Source organism: Miniopterus schreibersii (assembly GCF_964146895.1).
Source record: "Miniopterus schreibersii genome assembly, chromosome: 14".
NCBI lineage: Eukaryota > Metazoa > Chordata > Mammalia > Chiroptera > Miniopteridae > Miniopterus > Miniopterus schreibersii.
Genome location: NC_138114.1, coordinates 25,915,067 through 25,941,213, shown reverse-complemented (window position 1 = coordinate 25,941,213; position 26,147 = coordinate 25,915,067). Strand labels below are relative to the sequence as shown.

Below are 26,147 nucleotides of genomic sequence, written 5' to 3'. Positions count from 1 at the left end.
CTATCCTGTAGACAGCTATACAGGTAACATTTTGTTTTTTCAGCAATTGTAATATAAAACCTATGCAGTGAAGATTGTTTCACTCAAACCACACTGGGACTCCCCCCCCCATAAATATTTCAATGTTCATGTCCAAATCTGCAAATAGTTTGTTTAAAAAATTACTCAATACTTCTTCTATCTGTAATATGGTTCTTAAACTTTCCCCAATGTCTCTCTAGCTATCCTTTAACTACTGAGAGAAGCTAATTAATAATAGTGTTAATGAATGGAAAATGTATTTAACATAAGAGTCTTCAGGAGTATTTCTCAAAATGTCAGATTTAATTCCCTGAAGGCTGTGGAAGTCTGCAAAGAGGTGAACTGCAGGGCTCAAAGGACTGCTTAAGGATGCCAGTCTATTAGTAAATTTTCATCAAATAATTTTCTCTGCTTAGTAGGTCTAAAAGTTCTTAAAAGCATTTCCTTGTTTTCTCAGTTCCTCCACCTCCTTGTTGGCTTGTCACTTGATTACACCTGAGAGCCCACACTATAAGGAAGGGAAGCTAGAAGCCCTTGCTAAGTACTCCCTCTATGCCTTTATAGTATTTCTACGCCTTACAATATGTACGCAAGTAAAGGATTAATATTCCCATTTGACCAACATGGAAACTGAGGCTCAAACTAATGAGTTGCAGCTGCGATATGAACTCCCCTCTAGGCTCAAAGCCCATTCTTTCCATTATCATGACTGGAGCCCAGTAAGTCCTCACTTAACATCATCATTAGGTACTAAGACTTTAAGTGAAACAACATATAAGGAAACCAACTTACTATGAACAAGAATTAAGTTCCTCCGGCATCCCATCAATGTTATAATGAAACGATGTTATCTGAGGACTCGCTCTATTTACCTCTCTTCCCATAACTTTCTCCTTATTTTGTGCCTGTTTCATTAATGGTTTTTAACCCTCTACTAAACAAAATTTACCATGTTTTTATAACCTCTTCAACTATATAGACCTCTTAGACAACTGTATTTCATTAGGATAAAATAATGGTGTTCATACTGTTGAAGTTACAAGGTTTTTAGGGGTACCTACAGTAGATTATAAATGTTTCAGTCACTGGCTTCCAGTTGCTAGAAAATCTTGGACTCCCTTCCTTCCAACCCTCTCGGGCCAAATTCTCCTCCCCGTTCCTTCCCATGCAGTCCATGTTTCCTTTTCATGTGGTGACGGTACTAGCTGGCCTTCATTCTGCCAAAAGGCAAGCTACAGGCCTGGCAGATATAAAAGTTAGTCTCTATTTTACCCACTTCAATGGGCTTTATCTAAATTCAAAGAGAACTGATGATATGATCTTACTTAGTAGAAGGTTACCTATGACTGAGAAATAACTTACTGAAACAACTCGATCTAAATGGAAATTTATACATTTTATAAGTAGCTGCCATATTCGACAATGATGAGCCATCCCATTCCATGGCATCCCAAGCAAGGGACTTTGAACCACAGAGGCCTTGGTTCCAAGCCCAACCATTTCTGTGAATGAGGCGAATTACATAACAAACAAACTTGGGCAAACACCTCTGTACACATGTATAACACTTTGGCATAGTGTTAACATGAATTCAAATAACGTGAGGACTATGAAAGGCACAAAGGAGGTCCACAAAAAAATATTTCTTTTTTTCTTCAGCCCTTCATCCCTAGCTATGTATAGTACAAGCAGAATCCAAAAGAGGGCAGATAGATGGGCCTATAGGTCCCATTCTGTATATTACCAGTCCCAGAACAGTGACAAGCACAGTGAGGGGCACAATACGTTTTTTACTAAATGAACAGATGCAGGTAAAATGAAATAATTAATGCAAACTGTTCTAATAATATAACTAGAAAGAAAATAAAGCACTGCCAAATCTTCGTTTTCCTTAAGCATAACTATGAAAAGATAACATTTTTCCATACTGAGATTCAATAAAACACACACATGTACACACATATACAGTATCATTTTGCCAGAAGAAAATGAAGAGACAATAGGTCATGGGCCTGAAGGGTAATGAAGAAACAGTTCAGTAGCTACAGTAAGTGACAAGACTTACACAAACTTTTAAAATAACATTCAGACATTAATAATTGTATAACTTATACCTAACAAGATCTTACACTGGTTATAATGGTAATTGATCAAGATCAAGAAAGTGTTAAGTGTTTATAAAATGAACATATAACCTTGTTGAGAAAAAATGTACTATGATAGTAACAGAGCACAGAGAACCAACCAGCTGACAAGTTTTATTTAATTGCTTTCCTACATCTAAATATCATGGAACATCAAAGGACAAAGGTTTACAACCATTCCTATGATGAGCTAAGCCTTCTTCCATCCATCTTCTTCCAAATGGTGGAAGAGTGGAGACAGGGCATCAGCTGGATGTACTCCTAGGGAGCTTACAGGCCTGGCTTCAGTGAGTTGACTTGTTGGCACAATTCCTGGAGGCTCAGGATGAATACAGTCCATTCATTCTTCTGTTTATTTGTCTTTTTATTATGAAAGTCAACAACAGCAGCAACAACTACCACTATATGGCCCTTACTTTGTGCCAAGCACTATCCTGATGCTAATTCATTGAAATCTCATCACAACCCTGTGGCTAACTACATACTATTATTATATTCATTTTGCAGGTTTTGAAAAGACTTAGGCACCAAAAGGTTAAATAACTTCCCCAAGGTCACACCTGTTAAGTGGCAGCGCCAGCACCTGAACTCACATAATCTTAGTCTATAGTCTAAGCTCTTAGTCATTACATTATATTGCCTCTCCCATCCATTCATCCGTCCGTCCATCCATCCACCCACCCTCCCATCCCCCTCCCTCATCTACCACCTACCCTCTCACTCATCTGCCTATTCTGCAAGCTCGTTGGGTAGTAGGTGATTACAATACCACCTCCCTCTCAAGGAGCTAGCTCATAGTCTCTTGGGTGAGACACACATGTAAACACATAATTACAGTGTAAAATATCAAGTATGCTGATAGACTCCAACTCTCTAGGGAGCCCAGTTTCTCTATGTGCTTGGCAGAGCAGGAAACAGTAGGTTCCCTTTATCTCACATGGATCCACACAATCCTCTCCCCCAGAAGTCCAGCTGCTCAAGTATAAAACCTCCCCCTGCCTGACATCTTACATCACAGGTGTCAAGGTACCTAGGTAAGTAGGCATGGGGAAAGCCTACAGGCTTCTACAAAATGCCAGGAAATACCGAGATCCTCTAGCAAGAGATACTACTTAATAGCTCACATCTCCTAAAATCTGTTCTAAAATCCTTAAAAAGCTTTAATCCTAAAAGAGACTGTTAGAGTTTCATTACAATAAACCCAGTGGTTAAATACAGATTCCAAAGTCCAATGACTCAAGTTTAAGTCTTGGTCCACTACTTACTAGCTAGCTGTATGATCTCAGACAAGTTATTTATTCTCTTTAAGCCTTGGTTTTAGCTATGAAAAATTGGGATGAAAATAACACCTGCCTCCTAGAGTAGTTGTGAGGGGAAAAAAAGAATAATCCAGGGGAATCACTCTGCATATTGCTGGTAGATAGCAAGCACCTAACACTGTTGGGTGGTTGTTATAGCAACATGTCTCTGTGGGCTTGAAGTTCTGGTGTCGGTAATTTTTAAATTTTACTTTTCAAAATAAAGAAAATAAATTCTTAAGGAAAAACATTAAAATATATTGAAGAGGGTAGGACAAACAGACACACTACCATACTGGGCTACTTGGAGATAGCCTGTTATTCAAGGTTTCATATGTCTAGGAAATAGCTTATCATTTAGAAGACTCTCTGAATCAAACTGACTTTGATGTATAGCTGTGAAAATATTAACTATATACACCGTACATTATAGTAGTTAAGACTACAAGCTAGAGAGTTAGGCTATTCAAATTGAGATCTCAGCTCCACCACTGATTACTATGGGAACTTTAAGGAAAGAGCTTAAGTGCTTATGCCTCAGTTCCCTCATCTGTAAAATGGGGATAATAAAAATACTTTCTTTGTAGGGTTATTGCGAAGACTAAATGGGTCTCCACCTACAAAGCAATTTCAAACCCTATCTGGTGTGTTTTAAGTGGTCAATAAATGTCCTGGGAGAAAAGACATGAGTCTAGGAAATTTAATTCCTCATCTTCCGCTTCAAGCCAGGAATTTGGCAGTTACCCTAGAATCTGATCTCTCCCTCTCACATCCTACATACAACCCATTGCCAAGTTCTATTGCGTCTTCCCCTAAATGTCTCTTGTGTGCGACACCCCCTCTCCACTGGCAGAGTCTTCGCCTGGGTCAGACCCTCAGCATTTCTGAGCCTGTATCACCATCGCCACTTCCCGACCACTCTCCAAGCTGCCGTCTCCAACACGGATGCTTAAGTGGTGGTTCTAAACCATAAAGCTATTTAATCTCCTCTCCCTACCACCCTCATGAAGTTAGCGCGAGCCTCTCCCTCATTTGGGCAGGATAATCCCAACCCTGTAAAATGACCTGGCCCCTCACTACTTTTCAGCCATATTTCCTGCCATACACCCAGTCCCCCTTTTTTCTAGGTATTCCCAAACAATGTTTGTTTTCTCCCACCAATGTTCCCTCTACTTCCATCACTTCAGGAATGGGATTCCTGTCCTTCTTTATCTCATCCACTCCCCCTCTAAGGCTCAGCTTCACTACAAACCTCCCCTGAACCCCTGTGAGTGGAACTGGGAGCCTTTCTGTGGGCTCCTGTAGCTCCCTTTCCCTACTCTGTGTAGTGAGTTTAATGGTGCACTTACCTTTCCCCTCGCCTTGCAGGGAGCTACTGTACTGTTACCACCATGCCTGTTTAGCTTTGTCTCCAGCAATGAATGCAATGCCTGATCCACAGAAGTCGTTCAATAAATGTTTGTTGGAAAAGTGAAGCAATGAATATTCATTCCTGCTCTGTCACTGAATAGCCATATGAGTTCAACATCAATCACAGAATTAATAGTCATTTTATCCCAGTATATCCCTGTGTCAGTCATATATATATAGAAAGGGGAACTCCATACATGTTTCCTTTTTTAGTATAAATTTCCTTAGGTCATCTTAAAGTTTGTATGACAGGACATCATAAATATATACAAGCATACATGCATACATAATAAAAACCATTTATTGAATAAATTAAGGTGAATTATCCTAAAAGTCCTCACTACTGAAACATATTTTAGTTTATGTAAACAGGGCAAAACATGTAGGTAAATGGCACAAGAAGCCAGTGGCAACAGGGGAAATGCAGGGACTGAAGAGCGTCACTTCTAACCCTCATGGGTTCATGGTAGCTTGGGCCACCTACTGGCCAAGACCTGTTGGCTGGGACCCTATAGGAGATATAAAGTGTTCCTCTCTGCAGGTTGCTTAGTGGGGTCATGGATCCAATATTAACCCACCCAAAGTCACCTAACTTTGGCATGCCCCCCCCCCCTTGCTGCCAACCTAAGCAGCCCATCAGGAAAGGAGAGTGAAAGGGAAAAATATATCAGGAACAGGGAAGACCAATGGAAAGGGAGATCTATAAATGCAGATACTAATTGAGACTCTTTTCTTTTTTTTTTTTTCTTTTTCCTTCACACCAGAAAAAGACTAAGGGTTCATCAACCTAGGTGTATTTCTTTTCAACAAACAAAAAGATTTCCTTTGTCTTGACACTATAGTTGTTGTGCCAAGAAGAAAACATCATTATTAAATTCCTAGAAGTCTCCTACTTTTTTTAGGCTGGTAATCACTTATTCATGGTTATCAATATTCCTAACAGACCAAATGTGTAACTCACTGGGTTTTAAAAGAAATGTGAACTCAATGCAGTTTGGTTATAATCCTTACTAACATCCCATACTGTATGATGCTGCGTCATGTAGCTACAATCAAGAGAGGTTCATCTGGGGCTGACTCAAACCTGAGTGCAGGGAAACCATGAACCAAATTTCTTCTTTTATAAATTAGACACTCTATAAGTTTTTCCTAAGCTTTTCTATTTTGTGATATTATGAGAGAACTCACTATTACTTTTATGTAATTAAAAGATCCTAGAAGATATTTCTGCATATGAGCAAGAACGTCTATCCCAATATCTAAAAGCAGCTTTTGCAATTGACATGGGGCCTACAATAGGGGTGAGCAAGTCTCTCACAAGCTTTAATTACGATCTTAGAAAAGGGTAGGAAAAAGAAATGCTAAGTTGAAACAATTCCCTTTGTAGGGAAAAAGTGTTATATATGCTGTACCACTGAAAGAAATCGAGGGTGTATCTTCCAAGTAATTCAATCTTAACTATGTACACAAAAAGGAGTCCATGAAATATCCATACTTCATTTCACTGTGATATTAAATCTTCTCTAATACACATAGCTTTGATAGGGAATATAAGTTTTATACTGTGCTAAGGCTTAAAGTACAACAGCAATGAACCTGCTATCCAGTGGGCCACTTTTTGGATCTACTCAGAGTGTCCTGAGAACAAAACACTGAAATCTGCTCGCACACTGACAATAGCGATATTGATATTTCTCCATGTTCCCTTCGGTTGCTAAGAGATTGACATCGGACAGACTCTGTTGTACTCCTAACAAAGCATTTTGGTCCACAGAGCATTTGCTTCAGCTCAGCGAGTCCAGAAACTCCGTTTGCCTCACCCCTGTCCTATTTTGCTTCCAAGTCAAACAGGGGCCCAGGCACGGAGGCAGCGGCCTTCACTGCTACTAGGAAAACTGCTGTACATCACCCTGGCTCAGCTAACCACTCTTATAGAGTACTGAGAGTAACAATGACACTGTATCTTCACACAAATAGATGTACCTTCCCCGTGTTTCTTAGAAGCCAGTTTATCATGGTGGGGGTGGGCAGAGGTGCGTGGAGAGGGGCAATTATAGTGAGCTGCCCACAGACAAACCTAATACAATACCATTAGACCAGAACCTAGCAAAAGATTGCAATTTCATAACGGCCCCGCTGTGTACGGCTTTGAAATGTGCCTGCGCAGAATTTCCTAACCCAAGTTTGTACTTTTGTGAAAATATATTCAAGAAGTTTATTGACAGGAATATTGAAGTGGGAACTATCTAAATTTAACATCTTGCAGCAAAGCAACGGCAGCCCTCCAAACTCAATCTCATAAAGTCTGCCATGTAACAAAAGGCAGAGGCGTCCTCTATGGATCCCAACTCTACAGAAAATGGCAAAGGCCCCAGGCATAGTCACGGTCACTCCTGAGAAGGGAGGGGTGCATGGGGTAGATGAAATCTGCGTGTCATTTGGAAAGCACACACATCATTGCTCAGAGCCAATGAAGATTATCTTTCCCTTGGGAATTCTCACAAAGAGACATAAAAATGCTTTATGGCCTGACTTCTGCATGCAGATCACAGAGTTTTCATCAATTTTTATTAATCGCTATGGGAGAACAGTGCTGTAGGGCCTCTCTCCCGGGCCGGTACCTAGGAGTCATATTTAAGGGCAGAGCCAATAAACACTCAGTAAGTAATCAAACACCACTGACCTAGAAGATTCCTATTTTTTGCCCTGCCTGAGAATATCAGTAGGAGATGATCAATGTCCACGCTCTGACTGAAAGCCATCGGTGCTGAAGGGAGCCAGTCCCTGCCATGTCATGGGAATTCCTGCATGCAAGTTTATCACTCTCACCCGGCAGAGAAAAACAAGCCTCTGTGATCTCAGCTGCATTTAACAAAAGAAAGTTATTTCTAGCAGCTTATTTTCATTGCACAACCTAACGAAAACCACCACACAGAACTAAGAGGCAAAGGGGGGGAGAAAACGCAAAGCAGGAAATGACTTTTTCGGCTACATCCTTAAGGGCGCAGATCTGCCTGAGCCACACACGCATGTGACACAGTTCTAACACAAAAGCTCCCTTTCCCCCAGACAGACCTCTAAGAAGTACAAAGCGTGGCCACCGGCCTCTCCCTCCAACCTAAGTCACCGCAGCCCACTTAACCTTGACTGGGCTGGGAAGAAACTACTTTGAGCTGCCCTGCACACCTTTCTGTGTCATGGACACATGCCGGCGCCTGTGTGGAGGGAAAGCACCCCTTCCTTCCGCAGCAGCACCGCAATCACCCCACACAGGGCACAGTCTCCCCTCACCTTGCCCATCCTGTGGCAGGGTGGGCCACGGGACGGGTTCATCTATTCCCAATTTACACACCCAATTCACACTCCACGCAGCACAAAAATAGCCCTTAATGCTCTAACAGATGCCAGGAAGAGATTAAAACAGAAAGCAGCCAGGCAAGGTCTGTGCCCTGGCACACATAGCTACCTTTTTCTTTCGATCCCGGGACCGTTTGCGATGTTTCTTTTTTTTCTCAGTCTCTTCCTCAGCATTGATTTCTAAATCCCTGTTTTTCTTTAACTGTGAGGCGGCATGAGCCATAATGCATTGAAGAAGATCCTCTCAAGCACGCAGGGCTTCCTGGTAGAAGGTGATATCCTCAGGCGCCTCTAATCGGGTTTACAGCAGCATTCCAGTCACTGGGGAGGAACCTTCGACTGGGAGCAGGGAGACATTCAAAATGCAAAGATGCTGTAGACGCTGAAGCTTTTAAAAACCCAAAGGACGGCTTCCAGACTTCATCCTACACCTTCCTCTACCTGCACCTTTCCGGGAGGGTGCAGCCATTGTGATGCATCGACGGGAGTGAAAAGACAGTGGGACAGAGGAAGCTGTATTATGGCTGTATCCCCTGCCACCGGCTGGAAGTGTCTAAGTGATTCCTCGGAAGGGGGAACGCTGCGAAGGATGCTTCTCCGGAGGGAAAAAATCAAGAGTCACCACACATGCAGGAGCAAAAATCCAGCGCTAATTCTGAAAACCTATTTTAGAATCCTTCGGAAAAAAAGACCAGGCTGCAATCTATGCATCACCACTAGATCTGCACAGAGCATAATTTAACCCGTAACAGAATGGAGCAGTTCCTACTTTAGCTCAACTGCTGATGGTGACAAAATATATAAAATAAGATTTCACAGAACACACCAAATTTTGCAAGGGAGATCCTGACTGCATTATAGGGAAAACAATGCATGCATTGCTGGTCTCCACAGTACATCCTTTATGCTGAACTATCAGCCTAAATGCATTTTGTGGGATAGGACTACAGAAGGGCCTGTTGTCTTTTAAAAACAACATGCTGATTACAACACATCATACAGAAAGATGTGAGCACGTTGGTGTATGGAACAGATGCCTGATTCATAGGAGTTCCCCAGGACTCTCCTCTCATGTGGTCCGAGGGTCAGAGAACGGGGGATCTGGGCTGTAATCAGGGTTTCTGAGTCGTTGAAATGTTGACTGGCTTTCATGATGGGGTTTGCTTCAATCACCTTACTATTTTTGCCACCTGAGTCCTCAATGACTGCAGCCTCTGAATATTCATGATGTGAAGTGAAGCGGCAGCAATGCACAAGGCCTGCTGGGGTATCTTCTGCTAGGATGCATGCACTGGAAGAAATTTAATAAGTCAGGGATTACACACACACACACACACACGGTATTCACACAGCTTCAGCAAGAAAAGGCTGAAATATCAGACTGGACCTATGACATTTGGGCCCTGGTAAGAAACTCTAACATTAACCAAGAAAATGAGGGGAAAAGAAGATGATGCCCTGTTGGAAGCACATACACTAAATCTTTTCAATACCCAAAGTCCATAACTTTGAGGATCAGTGCATTTGACTTTGCAGGGCTGACGGATAAAGTGTGTGAAGGCCAAAGGAAAAAGTCCAAAGGCATCGTGTGAGGATGTGGGGGGTTCTCTGGAGCTGTTGATCACCTGCTTCACAAAGAGCCCCAAGTGTGAGTGCCTGCAAACAACTACGGGCTGTATTTCTGATTTGGAAGGTATTTCCCCTTGTAAGGTGCTTTACAATCTCTGCCAGGCAGTGAGGGGAGATGGGAGAGGAAGGTACAGGGACCATGGCCATTCCAGTGCTACTACAAGGGGACTACACGCTCCTCTTGGGCCTCATCGTGAACCACGTGAAAACCACTCTGGTCAAACAGTTCCTGAGGACCTACTGTGCGCACCGGTGCTCCTGTGCTTACTTCCCCACAGAAACACTCCAGGAAGAAAGCATTCCAGGAAAGTTCTCCATTGCCTATGAAACCAATGTTGGACAAAAAGGAGGGGAATGAAGGTGCGGAATTAAATGAAACTCAGATCCAAAGGCCATAAACCATATTGGGATCTTCATAGTAAAAGTAAGTGTTTTTCTACCAGGATTTCTTATTGTAAGAGTAAGAGGATTGAGAAAAGAATAAATAATCAAAACTTTGGTATGCTTTCTTTCTATATAAAATCATCTGGTACTTTTGAGGAACATTCATATAATTTCCTTCCTTATTTTCAGTAACTTGTAGAGGACAGCCAGCTAAAAAACTGGCTGGTTTCCCACTGGCTCTGAACCTTCTTTTTGCTTCCTTTATAGGTGCTGATATTTTAAAACATATTTATAAGTACGCTTGATCAAGGAACTTGTCCATCTGAGGCTGGCATTGATCTCTACCAGCCAAAGTATAGTTGGAAGTTAGGAAAACAGGCCACAGGTATTTTTCAACACACTTCTCTTTAGAAGAATTCTTTACCTCCCTAAAGTGTTCAGAAGTTGAGAACCCATCGCAACTTCTAAGCTGTCATAATACGAATTTTTTTGTGATGTTGGATTTTGCAGTATGTCAGTAAGTGATTAACCCTCATAAAACACAGCTTGTTTAGGTTTTTTCTTACAGAGAATGTGGACCTTTATCTTCTATTTTTAAAGCAGAAGAACTTTTAAGAGTGCCTCTGACGCAGAAGCTGGCCCTGTGGGTCCGGGATTGTGACTGAAGTTGTGTTACTAAGGTCTTAGCCTCTTTCTCCTTACACAGTGTGCACCCTGACAGGTAACTCGCAAGCTCTTGGCATGCTTATTCTCAATATAAAGGCATTTATGCAAGAGAGCCACAAATATTTTCCCCTTCCAAACTGAATTGACAGTTCTGCCAATAACTCTAGAATGCGAGCCCTTTATAAAAGTCGAAACTGAACCATAAAAAGAACCTTTAAACACTTTATTGTTTGGTTGAGGGTTTATAAAACTTTTCCACGTAAGTCTCAAGAGTCCACCCTCTCCTGGGAAATTACAGAATTAGTACCAATTTTCAAAGTAAAACTGTACAGCTGTCTGAGCAGGGGGCACGTGTCTGACAGTAAGGCGGAGGAGCTACAGAAATAGCACTGTAGCAAGCACCCCATCTGAAGCAAGGTTCTTTGGCCCAAGGGTCACCCCTACACAGGGGAACTTCCCTAGTCCTACCCCCTGACACTGGCCATGAGGGTGTAATAGACGGGACTTGCACAGGATGGTGACGGCCTATGCATGGAATGTCAGAGCTATTGAAAGTTAAGGAAAAACAATTCGTAAGCCACTTCTCTCGAGAAAAAAGAAATCTGTTCTGGTTTTTAAAAATGTTCCAGGTACAAGAATTCTGAAATCATCCTTTTGAAATAAATGAAAAAAGTGATCTTTTTTACCAGCTGCAGAAGTTTTTCTTTGGGTAAGTCCTATAGGGAGAGCAGTTCTGATAAATATAACAGCAGAGCTGCTCGGCTGAAATGAAACAGTGGTGCCCTAGAGCCCCAACTTCCTGGCCCCCCGACCCCTCCTCCAGAAGGTAATTTGGGTGAGCAGTTTGAAAACCAGCACACGGCAGCAGAGAGTCCTGGTCTCCTCCTTGCTTGTAACTTTGTCACCAGAAGTGACATCAAACAGTGACTCCTCCTGTTAAACGTTTCCTCATGATTTTGTCCAAAATAATTCCCGATTTCTTACCAGAAGCAACAAGTTTCATTGAGAATAGTTCCTGTCTGTGCTGTATGATACCATAAAACTAGTACAGAAAAGTCAAAATCACTTTTCAGCTTGGCATCTAGAGCAATGTTTACACCCCAAATAATTTCTAACCCAGGAATCAACAATTTGTGACTAAATATTCCACTGAAAATAAACCAATTCAGTTCACTGGGATGTTTTACAAACTTCAGAGACAACAGCCAGGGGAATTTCCCCCTCAACTGCAGCATACACCTGGCCAGGATCTTAAGACAAACTTCGACTATGACTTCAGCCAATTAATCACTTGACTACTCTTGGTTGTCATTTTATATTGTGTCTTCATACTGCTGAGCTGAGTCCACACACAAACAAGCATTAATATGTGTGATTTCTATGGAGATGATACTGTCACTTGGTAAAGTTACAATAGCTGTGCCCTTTGAAACGATAACATATCATGATGCAGTGGAAAATGGGGAGTGCATGGAGAATGGAGTGTAAGCAGCAGAAAGATCGGGAAAAGAGCAATGGTGCAGTGTGCCAGGGAGGCTGCACCTTCCCAACCCCGCCCCCGGCTCTGGGTAATGAAGAAAGTGCATGTTTTGATGGAATGAAAACTATTTTGTGCTGCACCCACTTCAGTTTTCCCAGAAGCAGAGCAGCCTGCCATAGGAGACAGTCAAAATATTTTTCCTTCACAAAGAAAAACGGATCCATCGTCATTTCGCTAATTTTGGCATCCCAGATAAAGATGTCATCGAGAGAACCTCATCGGGTTCTGAACACGTGGGGAACAAGCAAGCAAACAAGCGGTAAACCTGTCAAGGTTACAAATGACAAAGAAGCACCCTGGGAAATTCTCACTTCATAGTCACGTATTATTCTTTGTTTTCAGATTAGACAAACGAAGTCCAAAAAAGGGGGGGAGGCTGTGACTGGCAAACCCTGAGGGACTGGCGGTCCTTCCGCCTTCCCTGCGGGGCGGCACCTTTGGATTGATAAGCACTGGCCTCGGCGCCGCGTGTCTTAGCGGCTGGCCTGCCCTCCGTCCCTGGGGCGGGCTCTGCCCACCTGGGCCCAGGCCCCAGCATTGGGGAGCCGGGGGGCCAGCAGGCCGCGCTGCCGGCGGCCTCTGCGGCCTCACAGGAGCGCCCGGGGCAGGCACGGGGCGGCTGCCCGAAGGTGTCTCCATCGCACCCACTGGCTGGGCAAAGGGGAATCCTTCGCCACCCACGCAAGACCCCCAAAGGCACATCCCTGCACAGTCTGACCCCAAAAGGTGGACTCACTGTGCCTAGCAGAGCACTGGGAGCAAAGCCTGCACCAAGTGGTGGGCAAACGAAATGTATTGGACAAGTCATTTCCTCTCCGGCCCCTGTTCCTACAGGAGGGAGCTGGACACGAGGACTTTGGAGACACTCTCCCATGAATAAAAATGCTGTGATTTGAGGTGACAGAAGGCTGTAGGTGTTTGGAAATAAAGGAAGAAGTATAGGAAAGTTTATTTGAAAAGAGTTTCTAATCTGTGCCGGTCAATACAGTGGCCACCAGCCTTACTGAGCTATTGGGCACTGAAATGTGACTAGTGTGGCTGCAGAACTGAGTGTTTGATTTCATTTAATATTTTAAATTTAAAAACAGACTCAGTTGAGATATTGAAACATTAAAGTGTGTTTGGAACAATTTGGGTTTGTGGATCTATTTTTTCAAAATTAAATTTTATGAGGTAAAATAGAGATAAGGTATTTCCCATGAAAATTTATTTTTTTTCTTCTTTTTAAAATTCTTTTTTATATATTTTATTGATTTCAGAGAAAGGAAGGGAGAGGGAGAGAGATAGAAATATCAGTGATGAGAGAGTCATTGAATGGCTGCCTCCTGTGTGCCCCCTGCTGGGAATCGGGTCCGAAACCGGGGCATGTGCCCTGACTGGGAATCAAATCACAATCTCCTGGATCCTAGGTCAATGCTCAACCACTGAGCCACACTGGCTGGGCCCCCATGATAATTTAGCATCCCAGATGAGATATAAAATACACACTGGATTTCACGACTTAGTATTAGAAATCCAATGTAAAATATCTGTTATAATTTTATATACTGACTCATGATAAAATGAGACTATTTTAGATACATTCAGTTAAATAAAATATATTAAAATTAATATCACTTTTTAAAAAGCTTTTTAAATGTAGCTATTAGAAATCTGAAATATGTGTGGCTCACATTTCTATTGGACAATGCTAGTCAAATTAACAAAAAGAAAGCCCCAATGTTCCAGAAATGATCTTTCTGAAGGCAGATGATTCTGCAAACACTTAGTCATTATGCTTCCTATTGGAAGAGGCGAAGCCCAAAAAGATAGTACCTTCTTAGGTACTTTTGCCAAAGCCCCATTCATGCACTCATGAACTCATTCACTCACTCACTCTGCTGGTCACCATGCTTGGCACCTGGGACATGAGACTTGGTCCCTGGCCTCCAGTTACCAAGGGGACAGAGAGATGAGTAAATCAACAATGACAACACACGTACAGGTGCTTGGAACCTATGTAATAGAATGAAATGGTCAGCACTAGAGCAATGCTTCTGGGTCAGGGATGAGGTCTTTCCCATCCATAGAATTTACAATTTCACAATTCAACCCCTCATAATTTAGTCCGCCTGGCCAACTGCTCATGCACTGAACAGGTCATGTGGAATTCCACTTATGGCCTAGGCACTGCGACAGGTGCTGGTGATTCAGGGGTGAATGAGATGGACGAGGCCCCACTTTCTGCAGCTTCCAATCTTCTGAGTAGAAACCAGGAGGAGTAAACAAGTGAACAAAGAAGAAGATAATTTTAGGTAGTAGCAAATGTTGTGAAAAACATAAAGCAGTATGATTGAACGGAAAGTGACTAGGTGGGGAACAATTGCTCATGGACGTCGCTTCTTTCCAATTTTAGATTTTCCAGGAAAAGTAAATCAAGATAGTGACAAGCCAATTGAGTTGAGCCTCCCATTCTATTAGGGTAGTAATTCTCCCCAAATAGTCCCCAAAACCAAGGCACAGATTGCAGTGGCTGACAGTGAGTGTGAATGGTTCTCATGTAATGTGCTCAATTCAAATATATTTATTATCACAGAGAAGCAATAGATATGCTCTTGTATCACTCATTTCCTAGACTATCTGGTTAATTATAACTTCTATTACCTTTTAACTTATAGCTTAATAACTCTTCCAAAAGATTGATGGAGTACGTCCACCAAGTAATAGAATACATTTTTCTATGTATCTTGTGGACGTAAGTCTCATTTCATACCAAACATAACATATTCCATAAAATAATATGCATTAGATATTCCACTAAATGCTTATTTAATTATTTTTATTTATTGATTTTAGAGTGCTCAGTAGAGAGAAAGAACAATTTTAAGGAGTGCAGCTGATTCCGTAGCTATTCCATTTGATGGGCATCTGTCCTGCAGTGAGCCTCCAACAAGACCATAAGCATGATATTCTCCATGCAAAGCACAGAACATCTGGTTCACTATGTTCTATTTCCTCCCCTGGGGTGCGCACAGGACAGAAGAAGTTGTTGCTGTATATTTTAATTTACTATTATACTCTATACATGACCTACTAGATTACTTCGATTCCTTTGTAGAGGCAGGCACAGGAATAAACAAATATTTATGGTGTATCTACCATATTTATAATACTGTGCTAAACCTAATGGAAATTAAAGAGAAAATGTATAATCTTTTTAAAAAATATCTGAATCATGATTACAGACTTACATGTTTCCTTTGGGCATTATTTCATTAAAAGAACTAAACTTGGAGGTTTGTCAATAGTTAATGAATGGTGCACATTTCAAACAATTATCTGGCAATTAAAGATGTGGAGGCTACGGCCAGAATGAGCTTAGGTCTCTAAAAGAAAGTGTCTGCTCTGAAGGAGGTGGAGTGTCCTTTGGGAAATGTAAGATCGGTTTGCTCCCGTTCTTCCGCCCCCATCCCTCCCCCCCACACACACACACACTGAAGTGCTATTCAGAGAAAGGGAAAGGCCAGATGGTTTTGAGGATCAGCAATGAGAAAAGGCCCAAGTTTCACCTCAAGGTTGTTATTAAATTCTAGTGCAGATTGGCAGGGATACAAAATTTGGGCCATCTGAGAGCTCTTCGGGAGTCTTGGTCCGGTTCCTAATGAGCAGGTGTTGACATGGAAAAAGCTGCCTGTACAACGGTGCCGCAGGCACGGGGCTGCTTCAGTGGCCGAGGTGCGCTGAACCTTCCCCAGCACGGCCTCGCACCCAAGACACTAACACGCGCTCACCTCTGCACACCCAGCCATGTTTCGTGCCCACCTGCAGGAGACCAGCAAATCAATCAATAACACACTAAAATCGATCGTGATCTATTCTGCAGCTGTATTTTTGCCCCCCTTTAAAAATTCTCATTTAACTTAAGTCAAACTTAATTTGGGGCCTAGAAAGTTTCAATGCCCCCTATAGACATGTTTGTGCATTACATACTGCAAACTACATAAACCATTTATTAAACGGAAACTGGCCTGAACAGTCTACCTAATGAGAATAAAAGATACAGCAAAACTTTGAATACAGGGTTTTGTTTTGCAGCCATGGTACTAAAATCTGGTAAAATTTGGCCAAATTCTATATTCCACCAGTGATAATAGCGGCAACAGTGGGATTAACTACATAGAAACGCCCCTTTACTCCAGGCGTGTAATGTATGTAACCCAGTTAGTGAACTCATCAGTTATACTGGCAAGAGAAGCACAGAATTCTGGCTAGTAGTCTAACACAGATGCCATACCTGTTTCTATTTTTAACAACAACAGTCCAGCCAACTTTTTTTTAGGACTCCAGAACTAAGTTATAAAAATAAGAATGCTAATTCTGTTTCCAACCAATAGTTTTATAAGTTTCAAAAACGTTTTTTGTACACTCTCTTTTACTATAATGGTGACTTTTAAAAATAAAAACCTCCCAGCCGGGCGTGGCTCGGTGGTTGAGCGTCAACCTAGGATCCAGGCGACTGGGGTTCGATTCCCGGTCAGGGCACATGCCCAGGTTGTGGGTTCGATCAATGGCTCTCTCATCATTGATGTTTCTATCTCTCTCCCTCTCCTTTCCTCTCTCTGAAATCAATAAAGATATATTAAAAAAAGATAAAAATAAATAAAAATTAAAACCTGATGTTTATTAAAACAGAATTTCCCCAGTCTTTATGAGTACCTGTGAATGTTAACAACAAAAACAAAATTCCTAAAGTAACTACTGAATTTTACAAGGCCATCTTCTACTGTGATTGCAATAAAACCGGTCTTCTCAGAAATAGATCATCTCGAGTTTTTATAGAATTTATAAATCTTGACACCCCTTATTATTTAGAGAGTAACAATAAAAATACAAATTATTCTGAAAATTGTGACTGTACAGGGATTTTTTTTTTTAATCCTTACCCGAGGATATTTTTTTCCATTGCTTTTCAGAGAGAGTGAAAGGGGTGGGGGGAAGAGAGAGAGAGAGAAACATTGGTTGGTTGCCTCCCACACACGCCCAGACTGGAGCAGGGCTTTTTTAAAAGTAATTTTTAGCCCGGGCTGCATGGCTCAGTGGTTGAGCATCAACCTATGAACCAGGAGGTCACGGTGATCCCCAGTAGGGGGCGTGCAGGAGGCAGCCGATCAATGACCCTCTCTCATCATTGATGTTTCTCTCTCCCTCTCACTTCCTCTCTCTGAAATAAAAACATATGTAAAAAAAAAAAAAAAAAGTATTCTTTATTTTTTTCTGTCATGGATAAAAAACAGAAGAATAAAAACCATATTGCCATTACCTCACCTCTGTTAGAATGGCTATTATAAAAAAGATAAGAGTAACAAGTGGCAAGGATGTGGTGAAAAGAGAACCTGCATGCACTGGTGGTGGGAATGTAAACTGGTGCAGCCGCCATGGAAAAATAGTAGGGAGGTTCCCCCAAAATTAAAATAGAACTATCATATGGTCCAGCAACTCCACTTCTGGGCATGTATCTCAAGGGGAAAAATCAGTGTCTCAAAATGGTATCTACAACCCCATGTTGATTACAGCCTTATTTACAATAGTCAAGGCAGGGAAACAACCTACGTGTCTATCACTAGATGGAGGGATAAAATAATGCCATATATACATACAGCGGGATGTTATTCAGCCACAAAAAAGGGGCTTTGTGACAACATGGATGAACCTTGGGGCATTATGCCAAGTGAGTTAAGTTAGAGAAAGGCAAGTACTGTAAGACATCTCTTATATGGAGAATCTAAAAAACCCCCAAATTCGTAGAAACAGAAAACAGATTGGTGGCTGCCAGCGGGGTGGGGAGGTGGGGTCAGGGGTGGGTGAATGGGTAAAGGTGATCCACAGGTACAACCTTCTAGGTGTAAGATAAATAAGTTATGGGTATGTAATATATAGCATGGAGATTATGTTTTGTTTTTTAATTGAAATCATAAAACCATCCCACAAGAGATACTTCCCACCATTTGGCTTCACTGGTAAGTTCTATTAAACATTCAGGGAAGAAATATCAATATTACACTAACTTTCTTAGAAAATAAGAGGAACAAGGGACACTTCAACTCATTTTATGAGAACAGCATAACCTTAATACTAAAACCTAACAAAGAAATTAATAACAAAAAATACAGAATGATATTCTTCATCAAGATAGATGCAAAAATGCTTTGGAAAATATTAGCATGATCAAAGATAGCAATAAAATGGGGATTATCCCAAGGCGGCAAACTTGGTTTAACATTAAAAAAAAAACAAATCAATAAAGACAATGTATTACTAAAAAAATTCCGTATGATTGCTTCAACAGATGCAATTTAATTGACAAAACTCAACCTGCTTATCATATTAAGAAAAAAACAAAAACACCTCACCAAATTAGGAATAGAAGGAAATTTCCTCAATCTGATTTTAAAATGTCTATGAAAGACCTACAAAAGCTATTATTATATATAATGGTGAAATATTGAATACTTTCCTACTAAGAGTAAAAACAAGGTAAGTTGTCCACTCTTACCACTTGTATTCAACATTATATAAAAGATCTTAGCTAGTGTATTAAGACAAAGAAAAGAAAAAAATCACAAATATTAGAAGGAAGAGTAAAATTGACTTTGCAGATAACATGATTATTTACATAGAAAATCCTAAGGAATTTACAAAACTCCTAGAACTAAGTGAACTTAGCTTGGTTTCAGGATATAAGATCAATATACAAAAATTGACCCTATTGTATAGGCTGGCTGCAAAAAATTTAAAAATAAGAAAAATCCACTTTTAAAAGCACCAAAACCCATGATACTTAGGAATAAATTAATGAAAGACACGCAAGACCTCCACATTGTAACCTACAAGCCATTGCTGAGAGAAGTTAACAACAAGCTAAACAAACAGAGATATACCACATTCATGGATTGGAAATTCCGACACTGTTAAAATGTCAAGTTTAATCAGGTAATTAGATTCAATGAAATCCCAATCATAACTCCACCAGTTGTTGGTTGTTTTTTTTAAAAAGACGTTTTTTCTGAAATTTGTATGAGAATGTATAGAACCTAGAATATCCAAAGAAATCTTGAAAAATAAAACAAAGTTGGAAGACTTACAATACCTGAATTTAAGATTTACTATAAAACCACAATAATTAAGAGAGTATGGCACTACTGTTAAGATAGACTAACAGATTAATGGAACAGAAATACACCTACACTTACATCTTCTATTCATTTATAATAAAGGCACAAAGCAATTCAATAGGGAAACAAAAGTCTTATGAACAAATTATGGAGAACTGAATACCCATATGGATAATAAAGAATGCCTACTCCCACTTTACATTCTACACTCAAAGTAATTCAGCTTTAACAGACACTTACAAATGACCAACATATACAAAGTTGCTCATCATTAGAAGCCATCAGGGAAATGTAAATTAAATCCACCGTGAGATACACTATCATCTACCAGAAAGGCTAAAGCTAAAAAGACTGACACCACCAAATGTTGGCAAGAATGTGAGACAAACAGAACTCTATTGTTACTGGAGTTGTGAAACTGTACAACTACTTTGGAAAAAAAAGTTTGGCAGTTTCTTGTAAAACTACTCTATGACCCAACAGCTACTCGCAGATGTTACAAAGGGATTTAAAAAGCCTATGTCCACAAAGGCTTGTATAAGAATGTTCCCAGCCGATTTACTCATAATAACTAAAACCTGGAGACGGCCTAGGTGTCCATCAGCACTCGAATGAATAAACAAACTGTGGTGCATTCATGCAATTAATATTACTCAGCAACAAAAGGCAACAACGTACTGTATGCACAATGACACATTGAATTCAAACACCTTATGCTGAGTGATCAGACCAGCAGCTGCCTCTGGAAGTAGCCTGCGGTGGAAACCCATTGAGAAGGGACATGAGAGAATTTTCTAGGGTAACAGTAATATTTTATATCTCAACAAGAGTCACTTGTAAAAAGTCATCAAATGGTACATTTAAGTTTTGTGCATTCCATTGTATGTACATTTTACCGAAAAAAGTAAACACATACTGATCTCCAGTTAATTTTACTGATGTCTGTACCTTACTTTGAAATGCATAAAAGTAAGATGGATTGATGGGTAGATAGACTGATAAATGGATATAGATAGAAAAATAATAAAACATATATAGCAAAATGTTCATCATAAACTCTAGGTGGTGGGTACATGGGTGTTTATTGTACAATTCTTCAAACATTCCTGTACATTTGAAAATTCTCCTAATGGCATGCTGGGGGGAAAATGAACTGATATTACATGATAGGCCACTTTTGTTTCCATACAATTTTCCTATCCAAGAGATTACTTTCTTACAACAACCCTGTAAAACAGGCAAGGATGGCGTCATTAACTGTGTCTTGCTGCTGAAGAAACTGTCTCAAGGGCCTTGCCCAAAGTATCTGGGCAGCACATAGTAGACTAGCAGCTCAGGAGACATCCGCTTTTCATAAAGGGCCTGGCAGTCAGTATCTTAAGCCATCTAGTTCTTGCCACAACTACCGTGCCCTGCTTTTACAGCATGAAAGCAGCCACAGACAATTTGTAAAGAAATGACCGACACTGTGTTCAATAAAACTTTATTCACAAAAGCAGGGGCCAGGTTTGGCCTGTGAGTTATAGTTTACTGATTCCTAGATGATAATCCTGGTTTTCTCACTATAGAGGTTACAGATAGAAGAACTGACTATAGGGTCAGATAAACCTATGATTTATGTACCACATGGGTTTGTGTGACAATTAAATTAGATAACTCCTATAAAGTAAGTAGGACAGTGCCTGTTTTATAGCAGGCATTCAATAAATGGTTTTTGTTTGTTTTTTTCATTACCTTGCTTTTTCTCATTCATTTTGCCACTACACCTCATGACCTGGATGAATTATAACAAGAAAATAGCTGCTTAATGTTGCTCAACAAAATTAATTAACCGCAGTGGACCTTCGGTTTAGTAAGTCTGTAACGGTCCCAGTGTAAATGGTAATGCTTGATTTTTCCTGCATTTTCTAGGCTAACTTTCAGATAGAAATTCATTGAGAGCTCCCCAGGTTTCCTTCTGTTATACCATGTGAAGGTCCCAGTTATCTCCCTCACTCCACACTGGAGAAAACAAATTGGTAAACTCCTGTTTTGGGGTTTTACTCTCAGCCCATTTCTCTAACCTGCATGATTTCATTCACTTCTTGATATCCAGCTGTCTCCAGATCCTAAGTCCCACCAAAAATCTAGCTTTTTCTTAAATGGTCAATGTTTGGCCTCTTTTCAAACACTATAATGGAGCTGAGGCAGCAAAATGCTAGTGATAATTTTTATTTACTCCCTTCTACAGAATTATGAGGATGCAAATTATTCAACCATCAGTATTAATATATCAATGGGCAAAGTTGCAAGGGTATATAGTCAATCATTAGGTTATAAGGGAAAGGACTTATTTTACTTTCTTTAATAGCTTACAAAGTAATACCTTAACAATAATAGATCCACTAAATGAGCACTTATTATGTGCCAGCCACCTTTTTTTTAACCATTTCATTCATTCATCCTCATATTCATCAATATGTATAAAATACCTACTGTGTACCAGGTTTTACATAAATTACCTAATGAATCCGTGCCAAAATCCTATAAAGTACGTGTTAAAATTCCTGGTTACAAATTATGTAAAATGAGCCTAAAGAATTATTAAATTACTTTCTCAATTTTGCATGCCTGGGGATTGGCAGAGCTACTATGTAGCACAGATCTAGCATTCTGGAGATGTTTAATAAATATTGTGAATATGTATTTGATGTCACTTGTTTAATGTGTTTCTGCACTGCTTTGCCCTTCCTTTCTCGGTGCATTTGTCCTGTGGCAGGACTGAACCAGGAGGTTCACTCCCTGTGACCGTCCCCCATTCCTCCCACACTGCTGCGAACAGTGGAGGGTCAATAACTTCTGCTGATTCTTACCCTCAACCCCCACCACCATCTGCTCAGGCAACTCATCTTCCAGCACCCCCTACGTGATGTTTTCTCACTTTATTCCTAGCTTCTCCAGAACTAATCTGCGGGAGACAGAATCAGGGGCTCCCTCACCTATGAAACATTCTTTCCACTTTGAACTTTGCCATTATACTTGACCAATCAGCTATGCTGCTCATGATTTCTGTCACTGTAACAAGAAAGAATGACTCTAGGCCAGTGACTGAACAGGAAACAAAACATCAGGCTACAAACTCCTTTAGGGAATCAAGTGCAAAGAGATGCTTCCTCCCAGTGCATTCCTCCTACGGCTGGGGTTTCTTCTCTTTCTCTCCCCCCTCCCCACCCCTCCTCGCCCAGCAGGCTTTTCTACTAACTCCGCTTCTTCTGAGTACACACTCCACCTTCTCAGATGTGCTTCTGAGATCAGCTAATAACACTGGGTGCATTAACTAATTAACAACAGTGAGGAGTTCAGAAAGCAAACAAGCATGTAGCAATGCTATTATTACGTGGCTCCTGCCCGACACTGTTGTCCTCATTAAGCAGGCAGTGATGTCAATGTATCTAGGAAGAAATGCAAAGTGAAATCCTTACTGCAAGTTGCCAGCTGGGTTCAAACGCCTTTCCCCTGAAATTACAGGCATAGCTACTGCTGCAGTGAGAGTTGCAGATGATTTTCCTTTTTTTTTCCAGTTTAATTTTTTTTTAAAGTCTCCCCTCACTACCGTTGCCATGCAGCCTCATTTTGCATTGCTTCAAAATCTGGTTCATGAAACTTCCCAAATACCAACTTCTCTAGCTCTAGAAAGACCAAGAGAAGATGACAGAATTGTCTTAAGGGTCTCATCACGTGGTATGAGTGGCTCCTTTCTGAAACGCACTTACTGCAAACATCCCTCATACATCACATTGCAGAGAACATCGGTCTACTTGCATGCTACTCATTAAAAAAAAACATGAAAGTTCTTTTCTGATCAAATAAAAGATGAACATAGGAAGGCTTTGACCAAATTCCTTTCCATTGGTTGTTTATTATTATTATTTAAGAAACTGAAGCTTAGGAAGTAGCTTTTATTTAAAAACCTTTGGTTCCCTCCCTGTCTCCTTTGCAGACCCAGCCCGCTTTCCTGTTGAACATCAAAACCCGTCAGGTCTCCATCCTGGGCCTCCTCCTGTCCCTCTGTCCTCTCCGCCTAGGCCGTCTCAGCCACCCCACAGCTCCAAGTATCCCTGACATTAGGTGACTCACAGCCCAGACCCGTCTTCTGAACTCCCGACCGCAAATTTCAGCTGCCTATGACATCTTCCTTGGATGCGTCACCAAAGTCAACGAGGTAAACACACAGTATGCCCCCAACGACGTGCCTTGGCCAAGTGAATGTCCCCACCATCCGCGGGACAGAAGCTCCTGCTTCCTCCCTTTCCCCACGGGCCACGTGTCCTGGCCCCGCTCCCCTCCCAGCTTCGTCTTGCACAGATTCTTCTCCCCCCCGAAGATTCCTTCCCTTGTAGGTTTAACAGTATCACACACCTCCCTTCAGAGCACTGGGAACAGTTTCGACTTTCCATTTTGGGGGTGTGATTATCTGATTGACGTCCGCCTTCCTTACACCGGGACGCAAGCTCCGTGGGGAAGCGGCCACGTCTGCTTTCGCTCACCAAGGCTGCGCATTCCACAGGGCGCAGAGGGCCTGCCGCTGCACAGGGGGCCTCATTACAGATTGCTGGAAGGAAGACAGGCAGAGGAAGGGAAGACGACCCCAAGAATATCTGTGCCTCTCACACTGTGGCCGGTGTGGCAGAGACTGGCTGGTTCTTCCCCACACGATTTCTACTTCTGCGCCGGGTGCATATGGTAACTGCCTTTCCCAGCCTCCCTGCAGCTGCGACAAGCCAGGGGGACTGAGACGAAAGGGGTGCGGGCTGATGTGATATATGGCACCTCCGGGCCGGGCTTTAAAAACTTCCCACGCAGTCTTTGTCGCTCTCCCCCTCCCTCTCTTCTAATGGCTGTTGACTAGCTACCAAGGGTGCAAATGAGGGACTCCAAGGCCTGGTGAATGGGGTGCCCCAAGGTGGAAGGGCTGAGATTCCATATAACAGCACAGCCCCTCCACCAAGCTACACCGGGCTGTCACGGGAACCAGAAATAAGCCTTGGTTGTGTCATGTTCGAGGGTGGTTTTAGCAGTGTAGGCCAAACGAAGTTAGAGAGATAAAGCAGCCATCACCCTTTGTCTGTGAATTTTCTTATGCAGATCTTTTTTTCTCACTTAGACAACAGAAACAAAAGTTACACTAGCTATGTTTAGAGCTCAGAAGGTAAATAGGTTTCAATCTGAGATATACAGCTGGTTAGCAAGAGCTGTACTTTCTGGTTAGGACAACCTTAATAGAGAAATGTTCAACTTCTCTGTGCCAGATAAAGTTGTGCTAGTAAGGATAAATACAGAGATGGGAGAAAGCAGGCTTACAGTTGTTCATATGGAAAATAATACAACAATAATACAAGAATAAACTCCGTGTTCCGTGTACCCACAACTGTAAACCTACTTTTGCAAGCCCCAAACATTCTGTTTTCTTGCTGGTTCTTTTGTGTGTATGAGACAAGAACAGCAATAACCCTCCAACTGGTGCTTCTAGTAGAGCAGACTGGGAGAAAAGGGACCTCTGTGCATAGTATTTTTATGGAGATAAAATGAGTTAATATTTATAAAGCACTTATATCTGTAGGTGCTATGCTGTAAATGTGTGATTTAAAAAAAGACTGAGACAGAGCAATTAATTTCAGCGGTGTACTGCTTACTTATAATGGGTCCTACAATTTTTCGAGAAGTAACTACTTCTGAATCTATAAGACTTCTGAGCACAATACCAGAGGCAAGAGATAAGAGCCCTAAAAATCACCCTGGTGAGAAGGTATGCAAGGAGAGTCATTTCTCACTGGCTGCTCGTTAGGAAGCATTTGGGGAGATGCTCATAGCCACTAGATAGATAGATTACACAAGTGTTAAAAATCACACTGTCAGTCACTACCCAGCTACTGGGCAGGTTGAGCGAGAACAGCTCCCCGAGAGCTGACGGTGTCTGTCATTTTCACTACAGTATTGCCATTGCTAATTATTGCACCCAGTACAGAGAATACGTGCAACAGATATTTAACTGATATCACCTCTCTAATGACAATCAAAACTTTCTCTTTAGAATTATGATTATTTTAATGTGCATATCTTCTCTCTCTCATTCCCACCTAGCACAATGTCATATACGGAGACTTGAAAAGAAAAAATGGAAAGAATTCATGAATCAATAAAAGGATGAATCATCCATGAAGTCTACTCATTAATAATCTTTCTCTCCAATTTGTAGAACAGTAAATCTGAGTTTACAAAACTCAACCATGAAGTACAAATAATTATCACCCTTCTATGATACTAATCTTGAGCCCCTTTATAAAAGGGGATTGCAACAAGCCTAGCTACTTATTTCTCATTAAAGTTTTATGTCCTTGAATGAACATTTTATTTTGGTCAATTTACTAAAATGGATGTTAAGTTCATAAAATAAGTCAATTTCTTCTTCTGACTTTATGCCACATAGTTCACAAGCGAAGAATTCATGATACGTGAAAGAGGTGGCTACCACATTGCTTTATGTTAGTACCTGGAACTCCTCCATGCC

General features: G+C 41.2%; 1 protein-coding gene across 8 annotated transcripts in view; it reads right to left on the bottom strand.

Moving 5' to 3' along the window:
* The window catches only part of ANK3 (ankyrin 3), a 530,179-nt gene that overhangs the window by 265,142 nt on the left and 238,890 nt on the right, over nucleotides 1-26,147 (bottom strand). The window contains exon 1 of one of the 8 annotated variants that reach the window (XM_081157597.1): nucleotides 8,340-9,764. The exons of the other annotated variants lie outside the window; for them this stretch is intronic. Within the exon in view, the coding sequence (XP_081013723.1) occupies nucleotides 8,340-8,453 (114 nt within the window). The 5' untranslated portion in view covers nucleotides 8,454-9,764. Of the gene's footprint in view, nucleotides 1-8,339; nucleotides 9,765-26,147 lie in introns of those variants that run through there. 8 annotated transcript variants of the gene reach the window in all.